Here is a 19,171-nt window from a genome sequence, read left to right on the forward strand (position 1 = left end):
TGAGCAATCAAGATTTCTTTGTGCTGTATTTCCTTGTGGAAACCTTCAATTCTTGGGAACTGATGTTCCTGAGTCATAGCGTGCTGAGAAAGTTTCGTTTAAAAATACATCACAGAGCCAGCTTGCAGCTGATGAGCTGGGTCTTGAAGGCTGAGCTTTAGATTACTGTGCTTGGGAAGGATGCCAGATTTGAATGGAATTAATGTGGGATTAGTGAAATGGCTCCAGCACGTTGATTTATTCTAAAAGAAAAGCTGTTCAGGAAAACCCAGTGATTAAAAAGTGCTAGTAGGAAAAAAAAAATCTCATTCAGACAGCTTGTCAGGATTTTTCCTGTAAGTTTTTTTTTTTTCAGGGTAGCTTGTTCCAGTATTTCTGTACATCTGCACCTTCCTATGTCCTTTCCCTTCCTGGCAATTGTGGATAATGGTTTTCAAAGCCTTCGGGAGGGATTGTTTGTCTCTAAATGGACAGAACAGAAACATCAACTGCATGCAGCCAAGTGACCTCAGGTCATTTGATAAGTGCACTAAGTGCACTCACATTTCAAAGCATTTTCATCACAGAACTGGTCCTTTCTTGCAGCTGTAAGATGGATGGATGGATGTTAGTGCTGTTTTGCTTTTCCTTTACTTAATCTCAGAAAAGGCTGTGCTCCCTTCTCTAGCCCCTACTTGAGGCCTGCTGTGAACACACTTAATACAAGGCAAAGCCTCTCAAAACAAGCAGCTTTCCACCCTGGCCTCCAAGGGAGGGGGCTGTGCTTTGTGTTTGTGTGACTGTGCATGTATGCAGAGATCTGGGTGGTTGGTGTTTAGTGGGCTAGGAGCTTGTCTGTATACATCCAGTCAGGCATGAAATCAGCCTGACATAAGCAGCACAGCAAAGGAGCCAGGGCTATTTTTGAAACGGCAGAAGAGGGGAGGAAAGAGACAAGGTGATGAAAATCCTTTCCAGCTGAGTTCATGTAGCTGCACTAACCCTTTGTGAGTTGCTGTGGGGATGGGGTTGGGAGCCCACTGGGCTTGTGGCTTTGTGCAAAAGAAGGGAATATATGATGTGATTAGTTTATTGGATTTTTCCTGTAAGCGAAGTGTTCATTGTTACTTGGGTTGTTCTGAGTCTGTGGGATGGTGTTGTGGGGATGGAGTTGGGGGAAGCAAGGTAAGGGTGGGAGAGTTTGTGTTTCTGAGAAGGGCTAGGGATGAGCCAGCTGGCAGGCAGGCTGGTAGCCATCACACAAGTGGGCTGCATTTTTTTAAGATAAGCATCTGCCACAGGGCTTTGTGTGCCAGATCAAGGTGTCACTAATACTTTGCTAGAGCCACAAAGGCAGTGTATAAACCTGGGAGTCCCCACTGAATGATGGTGCCCTGACAGGAAGAGGTTTGGCTGTTGTGCTGTTCCAGAGCACTGTGAAGATAGGTCTCTCCTAAGAGCTGAAATCTTAGCAGATACCAGAACAGCCTGTCTGTTTTTTTGTGGATCAAGAGCAGCAGAGAGCTTCATAGGAGTCAGCTTCTCAGGGGCAGACCTGAGACATTTCTTTAGTGTCTCTGGTGCTGTCTTTTCCCTTGGCACCACATAATTTGGGATCTTCCTCTTGGATTGAACTTTGCTAGGAAGGAAGCAGCCAATTGAAGGTGAGGGGCCAGCTGAGCCCTTCCAGGGCCCCACTGTAGATTTGTGGATCTACATACTAAAACCAAGTTTTAGTATGGTCTCTCTTGTGGAGCAAAAAGCACGTTTGGTGTTCCAGGTTCTCTAAACAGACACATGGGGACCTATTTCTTCCTTCTGACTTTGTTAGAGAACTTTGCAGAGCTGTGTCATCCAGCAAGACCACTTGCTGTGTCATGCTGTGCAGCCACAGTGCAGCTGGAAGAGCTCCCAAGGTTCTGCCTGGGTGAAAGATTCCAAGTTGTTTCCAAGCCAGCTCAGGAGGCTGGGAAAGCATCTGTCTGAGAATGGTGGAAAAACAGCTAAGTAGAAGCAAATTTGCTAGCTCAGGAGAATAAAGGTTGATAAATTGAATAGCTATGCAATGGATTTCAAGAAATCAGCATAACTTGTGAGGAATGGGAAATTTAGGATACTAGAGGCAGAGCCTCTGAGATGAGAAGTCACTTTCTGATTTTTCATCCCAGTCCTGCACAGATTTGGTGATGAGACGATGTGGTGAAACAATGAGTGTTCCACTCCTATTTTCCCTTCAGGCACTAAAACCACAGTTGGGCTAAATTCTCACAGCAGAGTGGGGTGGGTTGGTTGGTTGGTGAGGAAATGGCCAACATATTTTCATGTCCAAGTGCATACAGTATTTTGATGCTATGATTCTGGCTGTTGTGTACCCTGTTCCCCTTCCCCTTGGTCTGTTTTACTGCTTTGGGGTGATAGTCTTCCAAATAGGACTGTCTGCAGTGCACTGCATATTGTGTTTGGGTGCAGCTGGCAACATAAATGTGTAGATGAGATGAAATGACTACTCCAGCTAGTTTACAATCTCTTAGATTTGCAGGTAGATGCAAGCTGAGTTTGGAGGACTGCAGGGAAAGCAAGGAAGTCTTGCTTTCTTCTGGATGGCCTCCCCCTTTCACCAATTGCAGTGACAAGTTTGGCATTCCAAGTTTTCTAAATAGATGCATGTGAGGGGACACATTTCTTCAGTCCAGCTCCCTGTTTTGAGCTAGTTGTGCAAAACAATCTCCCTCTCTTCTGGCTTTCCTTGGGCTGGGAGATACTAACTGGCTGCTGTTTGACCTTGGCTGCACTGCTTTGTTGTGACTGGTATTAACTTCTCTGTCTCTCCTTTCTCTTATCCCTTTGTGTACAGGGGGGTAAGGCAGGGGGAGAAGTTGTTGCAGCTCCCCTGGTCTTTGGCCAGGGGGGTCCCTGTGCTGTTTGTTAATTGTAAATACCTGTAAATATTGTAAATATTCTATATTTGTACATATTCATGCACTCCATTGTAGACTGTAGTTTTGCCTGTAAATACAGCTTTCATTTGCTTCCGGCTGAGCTGCTCTGGCAAAGTTAATGGGGGGGGGGGGGGAAGAAATTTCAACCCACCACAACTGTCATAAACCAATTCACATCCTGATTTAGCAGTAGCTTCATTCTTCTCTTTTCCAAATCCAATGATGTTAGGGCTCAGCAAATTGACATGCAGTGCACATGCTCTCCCCCCCTCTTTCCTCTTCTCTCCTCCCTTCACTCCCCCCCCCCTTCACTCCCCCCCCTCCCTTCACTCCCCCCCCTCCCTTCACTCCCCCCCCTCCCTTCACTCCCCCCCCTCCCTTCACTCCCCCCGCTCCCTTCACTCCCCCCCCTCCCTTCACTCCTCCCCTCCCTTCACTCCCCCCCTCCCTTCATTCCCCCCTCCCTTCTCTCCTCCCTCCCTTCTCTCCTCGTACTTCCTCTCCCTTTTTTGCTCTGCCTGACTTTCTCCAGGGCTGAATGCTGCTACATCAGAAGCAATTCTTGGGTCTCCTGGAAAAGTGGTCTCCTGGAAAAGTGCACAGTAAGGCCAGTCAGTTGGTAAGGACTATTGTTTTTTTCCCTCTTCCTTTCCCACCCCTCCTCCCAAATAATGCATTTTCATCTCAGGCTCTGTTTTCTGTGGTTAGGTGTCATTTGCGTTGAACAGTCTGGGAATATCTAGAAGGAGGAAAAGTAAAAAATTACTTGGAAGCTAGCTGTTGTTTTTTTCCCTTAGCTGCACATTTGTGTTTCCAGCCTGCCTGGTTTGCACTTGGTTGAAGGAGGCAAAATAAGTGCATGCAGCCAGTGTTTATCAGCATGCAGTTAATAACCTTTCTGCTCTCAGTAAGGGGCTGGTATTTGTAACCCACAGCTGAAATTGTCTCTGCCTTCCCAGGCTTCTTGTCTTGTGATGTTCAGGTGCAGATTTGAATTTAACTTCTTATTTGCACATGTCAAAGAGAGTCTTGAAACGATTTTACAGCTTCATATCTCAGCCTGGGAAGACCTGTTCTTTTTCCAGTGTTTTGTCATGGGCCTTCCAGCTCTTTTGACACTTCCTTTGCTGCTGGTGATGTGAAAAATCTAAGTACTAGAGAGTCTGTTAACAAATCTGGAGGAGAAAAAGAGTGAAGAGTCACTTGTCATCCTAGGCAAGAGAGGTGGTCAGTGTGTGCTGCTGGAGATGAGGATCTCCTGCAGCAGCAGCCCAGGTGTCTGCTTTGAGAATGACAATGCAGAAATAGAGAGATGTGCCCCACTGGAGGACAGAGAAGGCATTTCTGTGTGGTAGAGATGTGAGAAAATCTAGTTAGAGGAGTCCCAGAAAGGCATCTTCCTTTCAGAATAATTATACCTTGCACTGGATTCATAGAACACTGCTGCCGAGTGTCCACTTGTAGTTGTGTGTAACTTCTGTGGTGCAGTAATAGATTCAGGGGTTTGCAGTTATTTTTTTAGACACCATGGCTGAAGGAGAAGGAACTTAAATGATTAAGGAGCATCTCCTTGAGCATCTCCTTTCTTTTTTCCCTTCCAACAACTTTAATTCCATCTGAAAAAGCAGTCTCTAAATAACTGAATTTACTTCAATTTTAGCTGGCAGGACTGAGAACTTACAGGGTGTGGCTTTGGTGCTGGCACTCTGCAGGTAGCAGATGTGGTGTTTGAGGGCAGGGGAAGGAACAGGATCACTTCTGGAAGCTGTTCTTGCCAGAGCACTCCGTGAAGGGGATGAGAGCAGCGCCTGCAGTAGTGGTGTGCTTTGATTTACTTCACATGACCTTTTTTCCCCACCTTTTCTTTTTCTTAATAAAAAGTACAGTCCTGTTTGTGGACTCTGCTCTGTTTTCCTTGGCTCCACCTAGCTTGACAGTTTCACAGAGATGAGTACTCCAGGAAATGCCTGAGGGCTTTTTGTTACTTTAATTAAAGTGTCTCATTCTAGATCTGTTTTCAGCCACCCATTTTATTATCCATTTCTCTGAAGGATTAGCAGTCAGATCTGACTTCAGTGAGGGTCTGAAGAGGCAGGGCATAGCAGGGCTGCAGGGGGAGGCACAGAGCAGATGGCACTGCAGCCCAGCTGGCATGGGTGAAGCTGTCCAGCCCCCAGCAGCCGTCTGTGGGCACAGCCTTTGCCTGCTCAGCCCTCGGCACAGGTAGTGCTTCAGGGGCACACAGCTGCCCCTCTGCTACAGCCATGGCATTGTTACTGTGGGATGTTTGCTTTCTTCCCCAGAGGGAGTCTCTTGGGATCCCTGGACACAGACCAGCTCTTCACTTCTTGCCTTGTGCTTTTCAGGCACTAGATTTTAAGCACAAATGCCTTTGATGGGTTCTTAGTGCTCCTATAGTTGCTGTGACTGAACCTCCTGGCTCTCTGTGATCACTTATGGTAGAAGATAAAGTCAGTGCTCTTGCCTCAGAAACTTCCTAGCCATGCTGGGTGTTTGGAGTTTTTTATCACACTGAAGGTTGCTCTGCTAGGACAGTTGTGTTCACAAAATCACAGAAACATTCCGGTTGGAAAAGCCCCTCAGGATCACCAAGTCCAACCCAGAACCCTACTCTGCAAGGTTCACCCCTAAACCATAGCCCCCAGCACCATATCCAAACCACCTTTAAACACATCCAGGCTTGGGGACTCAACCCAGTTCCTGGGCAGCACATTCCACTGCCTGACCAGGAAAAAATTCTTCCTCATGTCTAGTCTCAACCTACTGTGTGGCAGCTTGAGGCTGTTACCTCTTGTTCTATTGCTAATTACCTGTGAGAATCAACCAGCACCAACCTCTTCTTTCAGGTAGTTGTAGAGAGCCCTCAGCCTCCTCTTTTTCAAAACTAAACAGCCCCAGCTCCTTCAGTCACTCTCCATAAGATTTCTTCTCCAATTTGTTCTTCCAGCATTTCCTCCTGCCCCTCCAGGCAGTCTTTCTTGGGGATGCTGTGTGGGTCTGTAGTTTCAGGGCTGGGGGAAGAGATCAGGGAACATAGATTTTTTTTCTGCATGTTGGCATTCCTCTTTGACCTGTATACAGAATTTCTGTCTGTGCTGAGCAAAATGAAGGTTTGGGGTGTATGGGTGGCTTTGCAAGGCTGTGTAGTTTTTCAAAGGGCTTTTAAATGTCTTCAGAAATTAGTTTTGTACAAGTTGTCCATCCACATCGTTCCTTGTGAGAACACAGCTAACTCTTACCTGCCTGTTTATGCTTCTTTAAGAACTGAATCAGAGGAAGCAGTTGAGCTTTTAAGAGCACTTCAAACCAAACCGTAGAAGAGCACACACAGTTTCCACAGCAGTTAGGCAGAGCTCTTTTACATGCTTCTCAGCTTACAGGGCAGAGCTTTCAAAGTCTTCTCTAAGATGCAGCAAATGCTCTGTCAGGCAGCTGAATGGGGATCTCTTTCTGTTCATTGTGTGATACTGTCTCCATTATAGATGCAATGTGTGCTTCTACTAGTTTTGTAGCAAAAATAAGTTAATCTTATCTTTGAGACATGCAGGATTTTGATGTGAATATCTGTTTGCACCAGAAGAAAAAATCAGGCAGAAATTAATAATCTGGTAAATAAGGGTGGTTGTTTTTTTCTTACATGTAGTTAATGTTTGGTGTAGTTAGTAAGTCAGCTTGTTTCTATGCACTTAATAACAGACCTATTAGAATACTATGAAAAACAGTACAGGCATGATAAGAGTCAGTCTCCAAGACCTGATTTTTATTTTTTTGTTATGATTGCTGTTTTAAATCATACTTGAAACTTGACAGTAGCAGTTTCCTAGTATGTGTTAAAGGTTGGTAGTGTTCCGATTCCACTGCTGAGAGTGATTTTTCAGATTTCTGGCACTGGCAGGACTGCAGCTGCCTCCCAGCTGATAGGTTCTGCTTCTTGGAAGGCCTTTCAGATAATTCTTTCATTATTTTATCGGTTGACATTTATCTGGTGTTGCTCACCCTATCTCATAATAGCTGTAGCCTGTCCTGAGGATAGGCTAGCATGTTTGGTACAAGTGCTTTCTGTCACTTGTAGAAGTCAAACTGCATAGACTTGAGGACAGTGATTGACTTCTGGAGCTCTTTTCTTACACCTGCAAATGCCACCTCCACAAAATTAAACTGAGACTGCCTCATGTGCTGTGGACCATCCTTGTATTCCAGCTAAGAAGGGAACTATCCAGTCCCCCTCATCATAGCTTGTGTCAACTCTTCCCTCAAGTGGCAGTGGTTGGGATCAAGACTGATAGGGTGCTGCAGTGAAGGACTTTTGTTTCTGTGGACATAGATGATGTGGTTCTGTAAGTGTGCTGGCTGAGGAAAAACACTCCAAGTTTGCAAGCTTCCCATCCCAAATTTGAAAAAGAGGAACTCTGATTTTTCTGGGCTGGAGCAACAGACTATCTGCTTACAAGTACAAAGCCTATTCACAGTTAAATTGAAAGAGTAGGGCTTATGTAAGCCTTCAGGTTATTAAAAATCCTTCCACATGTTCCATCCTGTCCTGAATTAATCTCTCTGTGGGAGCTTTGCTTCTAGGTCACATCTGTAGATGAATCAGGAGGAGTTGTCCTAATTGTCATTCAGTTTTTATGGCAGCTGCTTGAAAAGAAAAAAAGCAAACCCAAAAACCCAAACAAAGTGCAAACCTCCACTGAATCAGCACTAAATCCTAGCTTTATCCACTTGACTTTCTGAATTAACTCTTAATTCAGCTCAGGAAATATTAATCATGTATCCTAAATGTTTCTTATTGCTGTCTGGTTTTTCAGTTCAAACTTCATAAGCTTTAAAAGGAGAAGTAGTGAAGCTACCATTGACACTTGGTGTAGCTTTCCTGCAGGGTTCCCAGCCTTGGAAAGCTGAGTCCCCAAGGCACTGTTATGGAAATTAAATTGTCTGTAAAGAAGGAAAGGAATCACCCAGGGTTTATAATGCTCTGATTTCTAGGAAGTCAGCAGGTGATAGATAATTTTTGAGGTCAGTGCAGTCTGCACGGGGAAAGGAACAGTAAAATGTTTGAGCCTCTTAAGGCCTCTCTTCTGCCAAAGGCAGGGTGGGTGCATGGTGTTGGTGCATGAATTAATGAAGCACTTGAAGTGTTGAGGGTTGCTCCTGTTCCTCGTTTTACCATCCCTTCATTTCCTTACCCTCTCCAAAGCAGTTTATTCTGCATGTTGCCCTCAGCATGTGCCTAGATCCTACCTACACTTTGTGAGAACTCTGTCTCCAGTGAAAATTCTCTAGCAAAGCACTTGGCCTTTGAAAAATGCCCTAAAACAGCTCATACCCAACCCTTACATGTCAGGGTTGCCTCCCATCCATTCACTAACCTGCCTAGGGTCTAGCATTGCATCCTCCTGAGCTAAGATAGCTTGCTGGGCCTGGGCAGCTACCAGTCCACACAGTAGCTGTGGTGGTTCTTGGTCAGTGTTACTTGCTCATTTTCATGATGGTCAGGTCATCTGTGTGTTCCCTCTAAAGAACAACTTTGAGTTTTATTTCTGAGAGAAAAGGTAAAACTTAGAGTGTAGTGGGTCAGGAACAGAGCAGAAGGCAAGAGGCTGGGGGAATGTGTATTGAGGAGTATCAGCACGGCTTAAACTGCAGCACAGTTTCTATCTGTCTCTGTTGACTACAGGTGGCACTGCTGTGGACTGCTGAGTTCCTGCTCACTTGCCTTTCACCACTCTATAGCAGATGACTTGAGGGGAATTCAGGCTGACTCAAGATGACCCTAGCTGGTGCTTTTTTAGTTCACTTCTGAAAAGAAGTGTACAGATTCACCAGAACTCCCAAGGCCAGGGTGTGGTGTTTTGTATGCTTCATGTTGAACCAGTCACAGAATCACAGGAAGGGACCTCAGTAGATCATTCAGTCCAACCCTCCTGCCAGCGCCCTGATCAGGTTGCACAGCACCATGTCCAGGCAGGTTTTGAGTCTCCAGAGAAGGAGGCTTCACAACCTCTCTGGGCAGCCAGTGCCTCATCACCCTCAAAGTATTTTTTCCTTAAGTTGAAGTGAAGCCTCCTGTGTTCTGACGTCTACCCAGTGCCCCACGTCCTATCACTGGGAAGCACAGAGAAGAGCCCAGACCCATCCTCATGGCCTCCACCCTTTAGATATTGATAAGCATTGATAGGATCCCCTCTGAGTCTTTTCCAGGCTGAAGAGCCCTAGGTCTCTCAGCCTCATGGATGTGCTTGAAGAGAAGAGCTGTTGTCAGTTGTGTGTCCCTGGTCTTTGTGCCAGCATCAGACCACAGAGAGGCTGCTTTGCTGCCATGTGCTGCAGGCAGGCAATACATCAACTCTGGTTCATGGATGGGGAGAGCCCAGCAGAGGGGAGGGTAGCATAGAGGTTCACAAGATTTGTCCTGACTCTGTACCATCTCTGGAAGTAAAAAAAATTAGCTGTGATCATAAATGTCTGTTAGTAGCTTAGGCTGCAGGTACCACATTTCCTACTTAACACACAGAGAAAATCCTGATGGTCAGAGGAGCTAATGTCCAGTTTCAGTGTCTGGGCAGTGAACCATAAGGGTGGTGAGACACTGGAACAGGTTGCCCAGGGAGGTGGTGGAAGCCTCATCCCTGGAAGTTTATAAGGCCAGGCTGGATGTAGCTCTGAGCAACCTGATGCAGTGTGAAGTGTTCCTGCCCATGGCAGGGGGGTTGGAACTGGATGAATCTTGAGGTGCCTTCCAACCCTGACAATTCTGTGATTCTGTGACTGCCTCTCTGTCCTCAGCACAGAGTGGTGGAAGTTAACCACAGTGACTGAGTCCCTGTTGTCCTGGGTGTGTACTAGAACAGGGCAGCTCAGTGCTGCATGTGAAATGCTGTCCTCACAATGCTGTGCAGCAGCCCTGGCTCACACTGCTCTCTTTGGAACCGATAACCTCTGCCTTTACTTAAGTTTCTTGGCTCTTCTTTTCCTTCTTTTCTTTGCAATGCTGCTTGCTTGCTTCTTTCTAGGTCCTCTGCTTTGTTTTCATGGCCTGAGCTGCATTTCAAAGGAAATGTAGTTCCTCTAGTGAAACGTGACTTTCAGGAGGTTGCTGGGAGTCTTGAATTGTCAGTCTCTGCTCAGAGCAGAACTTGCTTTGGGTCTGGTGGGGGGGATGGGAGGTGTGGTGTCTGAACACCTTCACAAATGTAATGCTTCATTAGCTTTTATTTCATTCTGAATCAAGACTCTATGATGATCCTTAAGTGGTTATTGAATGGCCTGATGGGTTTTAACCCTTCCCCTGAGGAGCTCTGTACATCTTATCTCCTTAGAGAAGTATCATCCAGAATTCCATGGCCTAGAGAAGATGAGATTTACATCCCAGCACCCTTAGAGTCCCAGGGCTGTCCTGTGCTACAGCCTCTACTGTTGTACAAAAGCTCCATGAATGGGTCCATCAAGGTTTGCAAAATGACAGGGTGTTTTGGGGGGAGTCTTACGGAGTTTGTCGATACCAAAATAGTTTCCACCATGAAAGATTAAAATGTCACTACCTGTAAGTTGTGCAGAGCTCTTAAGTGCCAGTTCAGTGCTTTTCCAGGGGTCTGCTCCAGCTTCATTTGCTCTCCTTGCAGCTGCTGGCAGTGACCAGCAGTGTTTGTGCAGCCTCTGCTGTGCCTGCCAACTTGCTTTTGGGTTTGGCTTTTGTGTGTGTGTGTGCATGTGTAGATCTGTCCCCTGCTAGAGAAGTGAGGAACTGCTGTGTGCCTGATGGCTCTGTGGTGAGTCTGGACATCTCCTGTTTCCCTGAGGGAAAACTGTGAGCCCTGCAAATACGCCTACTCAGGGTTAGAAACCGTTGCCTTTTAGGCCCTGAAGTTCTTGCATATTAGCAACTAAGTGGCAATTTGGAGTTACCAAAGCTGAAAGGCATTTTCCTTCTGCTAAGCAGGGCATTAGCATCAATTTACTGCTTTTGGCATCAGTGTGAGTAGGTGCAGCTGCTGGTCCTGCTCTACCCGCAGTCGTGTGTGAGTATCTCAGCGGGACAAAGTGGATGCTGATCAGGATTAAAAACAACTCAGCAAAACAGAGTGTCTCTGGTTTTGACTTGGCTCAGTTCCTGACACAGACCACTGCATGAATCCATAAAAGGTTGTGGAACAACTGAGGAGGTCTCTTGGAATGGGAAGCTATCAATAGCATACTGGAGCAGAACCAAACCACAAATGCACAGGTGTTGGAAAGGGTTTTTAAAGAGGGAGAACTACTGCATGCAGAAGGGAGCAGGGAGAAAGAAAACAAATTAAGGAAGGCATCAGCGGGGACACCTCCCAGGTTGCTCAAGGCCCCATCCAACCTGGCCTTGAACACTTCCAGGGAGGGGACGTCCACAACTTCCTTGGGCAAACCTCTTCCAGCATCTCACCACCCTCACTGTAAAGAATTTCTTCCTAATATCTAAACTAAATCTGCCCTTCTTCAGCTTACAGCCTGTCAGCTGGTGCATGCTCAAGCTGATGTGTTCCAGGGGCACAGAGGGAGCAGAGAAAGCATCTTACTGCTCTGTGAGGGGCTTGACCTGGCTCTCTCCTAATTCCCTTCTTATAATGGTTCCAGCTCGAGTTGTTTGTTTGTCTTAGACAAGGATGTCAACAGAGCTTTCCTAGACTAAAACCAAACCAAGCCCGGCAGCATCTTTGGATGTCTGTGCTTGGCTTTTTGTTTTAACTGAAGTTGTGGGGCCAAAGTTCTGAAGCTGGTCTGGGAAAGTGGAGTTAAGAATAGCTCTACTTGTTAGTAAAGTCCTAGGGTTACTGGAGACTACAGGTTGTTGATACAAAGTGGAAACACAAGCTTCAGAAAGAACTGACAGTGTAAGGAGGTAAGAGAAACACTGTTAGGTGAAAATGGACAAGCAATACAGAGCACTCACACCAGGGGAATGTTATTCAACTGGACTCTGGTACTTGGGTTTGGTTTCAGGCTTTGGTATCTCCTTCTCCAGTTAATAATTCCCACGTGGTTTGTGTTGGTGATGTACTCACTGATTCAGTAATGTCAGGCAGAAAAATGCTCCCAGCAAAGCTCTTCTGAATGGTTCTGTTCTCTGGAACTGGCAGTTGAGTAGCTGGGTTTTGTAATCTCTCATGCAATGTAGGTCAGACACCTGCTCCTCCTGCAGGGGCCCTCTCACCTTTCTTCCAGCCTTATGAAGTTTCCAGGTGTCCTGTTCCTTCCTGTACAGGGGAGCTAATGCTGGAACCATTGCTCATGTGTTGTGTCCTCCTTTTCCTTCACAGGGGACAGTCTTTACTTTGGACTCTGAAGAGGAAGAGTACCCTGGGCTCATTGCAGAGGACAGTAATGACATCTACATCCTGACCAGTGACAACTCAGGACAGGTGAGCCCCCCGGAGTCCCCCACAGTGACCACATCGTGGCAGTCAGAGAGCCTGCCTGTCTCCCTGTCAGCAAGTCAGAGTTGGCACACAGAGAGCCTGCCAGTCTCCCTGGGACCCGAGTCCTGGCAGCAAGTGGCCATGGATCCTGAAGAGGTCAAAAGCCTGGACAGCAATGGAGGGGCTGAAGAAAGGAGTGAGAACAACTCTTCCAACTCCGATATTGTTCATGTGGAGAAGGAAGAGATACCAGAGGGGATTGAGGAAGCAGTGGTGTCTGCTGTCGCTGCAGAGACCATACAGGCAGCGTTTCCAGAAACCCTGACTTCTCTGCAGGAAGGAAAAGCTCCAGCTGAAACTGCTGCTGCTGGAAAAGCACAGCCCTCAGTTCCGCCACCTGCCAAACAGCAGGAGAAGGGGAAGGTGGCTGAAGAGCTCCTTCGACCCGAAATCCCCACGCTGAGTAAACCTGCCCCAAAGCTGGCCACGGCAGAGGGAAAGGCTGCAGCAGAGCTGGAGAAAATACTGCTGCTAGGGGAAAAAAAGGTGGGGAGAGAGGGCCGCCTGGAGGAAACGGAAGAGAAGTCCCCCACAGCGGAGGAGAAGCCGCTGCTGCTGGCGGAGGGGAAGTCGATCCTGCTGTACGGCGGAGCCGCCGCCGTGGCCATCCTGGCCGTAGCCGTGGGAGTAGCGCTGGCGCTCAGGAGAAAGTAACCGAGCTCTGGGGAGGAGCAGGGGTGAGAGGGGAGAGAGCACAACCCGACTTTTGTAGCTGTGTTACCCAAAGGTTGAGCTGCCTGCTGTTGAATTGGACGTTTGAGTAACTTCCTGGTGATGGGGTGAGGTTGTTCACTAAGCCTCCAGCTCTGGACAATCAATGTTTTCAGTAGAATGGGGGCAGGGACTTGGGTTTTTTTTTCCTGATTACAGTACAGGGGTATTTTTAAAAAAAAAAAAAATTAAAAAAAAAAAATCTGCAAATTGAAGAACTCAAGTGCAGGTGCTGAAGAAAGGGGTGCTCATACTCTAGAAACTGGAACAGAGAATCCCCAGGGGAAGGGGAGAATCAGCTGCTGCCAGCCCCTAGAGCCTGACCACTACCGCAGCTGCGCTGTCTCGTCCCTTCCCGAAGCACCCCTCAGCCCTCACTAGCCAACATTAGCCAACCTGAGTCGTGTAGTGAGAGGCTGGGCTCCCTCTTGTCTCTGCTTCCTCTCAGGTACAGCACTGCTCCTTGGAACCTTGCAGGTTCCTCCTAAGCCCCCTGTGGGAGAGTGCTTATTCTTACCTCCTTGCTCGCACTGGTTCTGGCCCCTAACATGTACTTGAGCCCCATCCTGTAAAGATGCTGCCTCTCTATAGCTGTATTATCTCTGAGCATCCTGGTGTTCCTGGGGGAGAAGTGTAGGACAGTGCTTTGTCTGCACAGGAGGGTGGGAGAGCCTCTGCTATTTGCTGATTTGAGAATCCACTTGCTCTGCTCCTGCCTGGCCACTTTACTGCCAACCTGGAGTTACCAGAGGTGCAAAATTCCTGCTGGACACGGTGCTGTTCCAAGCAGGACTCTGATGCCGGGGCTGCAGTCAGCAGATACGGCAAACTGGCGTGAAAGAGAGGCCAGTGCCTCCTGTGCAATTCCAGGGTTCAATGCTATGCTATCCTGTGTCACCCTGCAGTCTGTATTGTCTTTGCCAGGTTAAACACAGAGCAGATTTAGTCCTAACCTGGTCGTGGCTGTGACAGAATCCCAGATACATAAAGCGATGGATTCAAGTAACTGAGCAAAACAGCATTAAACATCATCTCCTCTATCTGCCTGTTCCTGCCCTGCAGTGGTCAGTGACTCTGAATCTGTCATCAGCTGAATTTACAGGTTCACAAATGATGAGAAAGTTACTTTGGTAAAAAGCAAATCCCTGTTCCCAACAGTCACAGCGCTTCAAATCCGTGTGCAGAGAAACCTTTTAAGCCTTGCTGCACACATCAGCTCCATGGGCTCCACCCACAAGCAGTCCTCTTTCTGTGTTTCTGTGTCTGTCCTTGTCCCTGCTGCTGCTCTGTGGGCAAGACCTGTGGGCTTTCCAGGCACAGCTACTCTGTGAGGCCGTGCTGGCACCATGGCTTAGACCTGAAGGAGGCAGGTGAATGGGAACTTGGGATAATGTACAAATGGAAGGGGGAAGATTACTCTCCATAAAGCACAAAGACAAGTACTTGATCTCTGGATAACCTTATCTAGAGTACATCTCCTCATGAGCCTTTTTTCTGAAGTGAGCTGAGAAGGAAAAGACACTTAACATACTCTTTATTTTAGGATATTCTTGTTACGTTTTCCTATCCCACCCCTATCCCAGGATGCTGGGAAGTCAGAACCTGGCAGATGGAGGAATTCTTTTGTTTAAGCATTTCTGAGATTGGATTTTTTGTAGAGAACTTCTTGGATTTTAGGCTCTGTGTGTGTGTGTGTGTGTGTGTGTGAAGTAGAGTATCAAGATAAAGGATTGCTCTGTATGTGCTGCTGCTGTGGACTGAACTGAGGTGCTCTGCACTTGGCTCTTGATCACTGATTGCTTTTTCCATGAACAAAAGGTAGCAGGTTGGCCTTAACAGAAACTCTACACCATGTTGCAAAATGGAATTGGCTTTTTCTGCCACCTCTTGGGAGCACTGCTGGTACTCCCTTTGCTGTGCATCTGGAATGCTGGGACCTTCTCACACTATGGACTTTTCAGTGTCTACCTTCCCACCACCACAGCTCTGGACTCTCACAGGAGCTTCCATCACATGGAGAGAAGAGGTGTCCATGCTCCTTTTGTGAGGAGCATGCACAGATGGTTACAGTTCTGCTTCATTTCTCGTGTTGCAGCAGGGTTTACCAATAAGTGACAGGCTGGGAGGGTACCCAGTTGGTTCCCTGGGGCAAGGGCTGCTTTACTGCCCACTGAGTCAGCACAGGCCTGTCTCTCACTGCTTTGCTGGTGACTCCAGTATGAGCTCTGTGGGAGAAGGGCTGACCTCCATCCTCTCCTTACTGATAATGATGATGATGATGCACCTACATGTAGGATATGGCCCATCTGTAGCCACACAGTGAGTTACACAGCAGTCCCTACCTGCACTCTAAAGCAGAGATGGATTTTGTGCACAATCTAGGGGTGAGGCTGGTACTTTAGCTCTTCTCTGTCCAAGGTTGAGTGTGGGAGATGGATACAGGACAAAAGATTAAATCCATGCTGTCTTGGGAAGAAATCCCTAGCTTCCTGGCACAAGGAGCCCAATGGGACATGAAATAAAAGTTATCTTCTGTCACACACAGGAGTGAGAAGGTGGCAGCAGTAGGAAGGAAAAGCAGTGACTCTGTTTTGTTAAGCACTTCTGTGGTGGGGCAAAAGCCTTGAGTATCTATCTCATGTCTTGCCACATTCAATGGAACATCAGCTGGACCCTGGGTTTTCCTTGCTGGGTCCTTCTTTACATCCTTTTCATGGTAGGGGTCTTACAGAGTTGACTACTCAGCAGGAATCTCTGACCCTCTTCCCCACCCCGCCCGGTATCATGTTTAGAAAGTTTATTGTATGCAGTACTATCCTCTGGGAACACTCCACTGGTTATTGGACTCCATTAGCTTATGGACTTGAACTCTGCTATGGTCAGAGCTGGGATAGATGCTGTGGAAGTCACCAAAGGCTGAGTAAGCTCAGGCTGACAGTGTTCCTACAGACTTACAGCTTACTATAGGTGTGAATTAGAAAATGGAAGGGTTTGGGGTTTTTTTTTTTCCTCCCCACTATCTTCAAGTGTATGAAAATAAATCCTAAACTGCAGGGTCTGATTGCCCTGAACCATGTGGTGCAGCCTCTCTTCAGTGGCTTCTGCAGCTGGAAGAAGAAGGGCAGTAGCTATGTCCTGACTGAGTGCAAGGTGTCCCTGCCCATGGCAGGGGGTTGGAAATAGATGATCCTTGAGGTCCCTTCCAGCCCTGACAATTCTGTGATTCTATAGAGTTACAAAAGGGCATAGAGAGTTACTCTCACTTGTGTTGCTTATCCCCTTCCCAAAAGTGCCTCAATATCCGTCCTCGAGTGGCCTGTACCTTAACACAATATCTACCTTAGATCCATTCTTTCTTCACTTTACCCTTGTCTGCAGCATACCCTAAAGCTGAGATGCTAAAACAGCAGAGGACTGGATCTCAACAAGAAGTGTTAAATCCTTCAGGAACTGCAGTAAGTGGCTTGCTAAGTAAGGAGCTGTAAAGTGAAAGGCTTTCAAGAGAAAGGTGCAACTTAGGGTTCAGTTGTGTTTAACTAAGCTGTGCTCACCTGGGCATTGTGGCTGAGAGCTGGGCAAGGGCTTTCTTCAGCTAGCATTCCTAGGGAGCAAAAGCTGAAACTCAGAATCCCTCTGCTGCATACAGAGGGCCAAGTCTCTGCCTGTTGCAGCCATGTGCTTTGGGAGAGCCTCGTGGCCTCCAACCTCCTGAGACCCTACAGCTGTGGGGCTGTAGTTGGCACAGCAGTGCCAAGCTGCTAAGCTAGGGCAAAACAGGAAACTTCTGGGCACAGGCAGCTTGAAAACTTGGGTGCTGGTTCTTGGTGGGCTAGGTGGATGCTGAGTAGGGGTTCTCAGGATGATAGATACTGCTGAAAGATACTGAAAGTAACTTAGATCTAAAATAGTAGATGTGGGCCAAACAAGCTAGAGCCAAGAAAACAACACCCCTGCACTCCTGCAGCCTTTTGTGCATTCAGAGGTGAATCATGGAGCAGCTGCCTGCCCCAGGTACTCACCAGTCTGAAGAGAAGCTGCTAGCATAGAGCCAGATGATGAAGTGGCTGTTTAGTGTCACCTAGTCTCTGCTATCACACCTGGGTTTGGTCACCAATTTGACTTCTGGCTGGAGGTGAGGTGCCTGTTGTACTGTTTGCAGTTGGTGGTTTCTTTCCCAGTCTGCTTTCTGGAGAGCAAGCTACAGGAATCCATCCTTGCTGTTTGTGAGGGCTTGATTTTTTTCATCCTGGGCTGGGAGGGCAGTGCTCAGGCAGCTGCAGCTCAAGAGCAAGGTGAAAGCTGTAGTGCTGATTGCTCTTGCACAGGGCAAGGTCTGGTGCCAGGATCCTGTTTCATTCCTTTCCATAAAGCTCTGGTCACAGCTAGGCTAAGACTTTAGTCTGCATTTTTAAACTAAGCAATGCTTTCTCACCATCACAAATTAAAAATTTCATTAGTCCTCACCAAGAAAGACTCTGAAGTTTGGTGTTTTTTTCATGCTAAAGGTGGTAGTTAGGAAAATAATCTGAGCTCATAAACTTTCCCTGTCTTTAATTTCAGCTAGAGAGGTGCAGCAGCACCAGCAAAGCCCGAGGAAGCAAACAGCTAGAGGTGCTTCAGGCTCTCTATCACTGAACCAGAGCACACTCCTGCTGCAGAAGCTGAATGTAACTGCTAGATGCTTTTCCTGTGAAATAGGGGTGGGGGGAGGGGTGAACACAGTCCCAGCTGCCAGCAGGAGCAGACACCTACCATAGGAGTAGTGCCTGCTCCAGGTTACACAGCAGGAGAAAGTCTTTCCCAGCACAACAGGGAGAGGTGAGACATGTCACCTCCTGGACCTGCTGCAGGCAGAAGCTGTGCCTGACTTTAATTTGGCTTGGTCTGCTTAAGTTCAGCTCTGGCAAGGTTACAAGAGCAGTATTGCTTTGACTCTCTGTATGCATCTGTGCTTCGAAGTGCAGGCTCTGTCTTGCCACTAAAAAAAAATCAAGGGTGGGGGGAATATAAAATAAAAGCTACCACTACTTGACTCCAGCAGAGCCAGGTCTCATGGTCTGCAGGGGCTGCTCTAGGCAACACTGTACTGTTTGCATCTGCTGAAGGGAAATCTCCTGCCAAGTGTAGTTGGCTGTGGAATGAGAGCTGCACCAGTTTGGCAGGGGTCAGCTGTAGTGTTAGCAGTACACATCCAGAAGAACCACAACACACCACTGATCAGATCCACCTCCCTAAGTTAAACAACTCCATCGCTTTCTTTCCCACTTAGAGCTGACCCTCTCTCAGTCTGTCTCTGATGTAGGCTGACTTGCTTCCTCCAAGCTAGGGGTCTATGGTTATGCTGTAGAAGTGGGGGGAGCTACAGTTAGCTTCCAGTGGAAGCTGCTTTTGATCTCCCTGCAGTATCTGCAGGGGAGGGAAGGAACACTTTGATTTGGATAGAACAAGCTGCAGAGGATGCATCTTACTGCTGTACCTTTAGGGGGTCCTGTCCCCATTTTTAACTTGCATTATAAGCTTCCATTCAAGTGCAAAGCTAAAACCCACTCAGACCAAAAGAATGCCACTTGATTTGCTGAGTAGCAAAGGTTAATGGTACTGACTCTGAAGCAGGCACAATAGGGGACATCTTCTACGAGGCTGCTGAGGGGTGTAAGCAGGTAGTGGTAGAGTGCAGGGATTTGAGATTCTGTTCTCAAGAGGCTTGCCTGGGGGAAGAGCCTCTGCCTGCTCCTCAAGTCACCCATTACCCAAGGAACTGGTCAGAATGTTTCTTAGAACATGCAGGTACAACCCTCTTGGGGAAAACTATCTAAAGCTTCTTGTGCCATTTGGGTCATAAAGATGTTCCTATCTTTCAAAAGGAAGTTCTTTCCAGCTTCATTGTTCTCTATTCAGTTGAAGTGAAGGGGTATGTACATTCTTCCCTCTGCTAATGGGACACTGCTGTAAGACCATGCCCCCAGGTTGCACTTTAATAAATGGTACAATTTTCAAAAACTAGGTGTAGACTCTGTGCTTTTTTCCTCTCTCCCCCCTCACCTTAGTCCAGTGCAGACACCAAAAAGGAAA

General features: G+C 47.3%; 1 protein-coding gene across 1 annotated transcript in view; it reads left to right on the top strand.

Moving 5' to 3' along the window:
• Nucleotides 1-13,193, top strand: part of BCL2L13 (BCL2 like 13) — a 41,700-nt gene extending 28,507 nt beyond the window's left edge. The window contains exon 6 of the mRNA XM_054386473.1: nucleotides 12,230-13,193. Coding sequence (XP_054242448.1) covers nucleotides 12,230-13,042 — 813 coding nt within the window. The 3' untranslated portion in view covers nucleotides 13,043-13,193. The remainder of the gene's footprint in view (nucleotides 1-12,229) is intronic.
• Nucleotides 13,194-19,171: the final 5,978 nt, after the last annotated feature.

The sequence above is a fragment of the Indicator indicator genome, chromosome 14, assembly GCF_027791375.1.
Source record: "Indicator indicator isolate 239-I01 chromosome 14, UM_Iind_1.1, whole genome shotgun sequence".
Lineage (NCBI taxonomy): Eukaryota > Metazoa > Chordata > Aves > Piciformes > Indicatoridae > Indicator > Indicator indicator.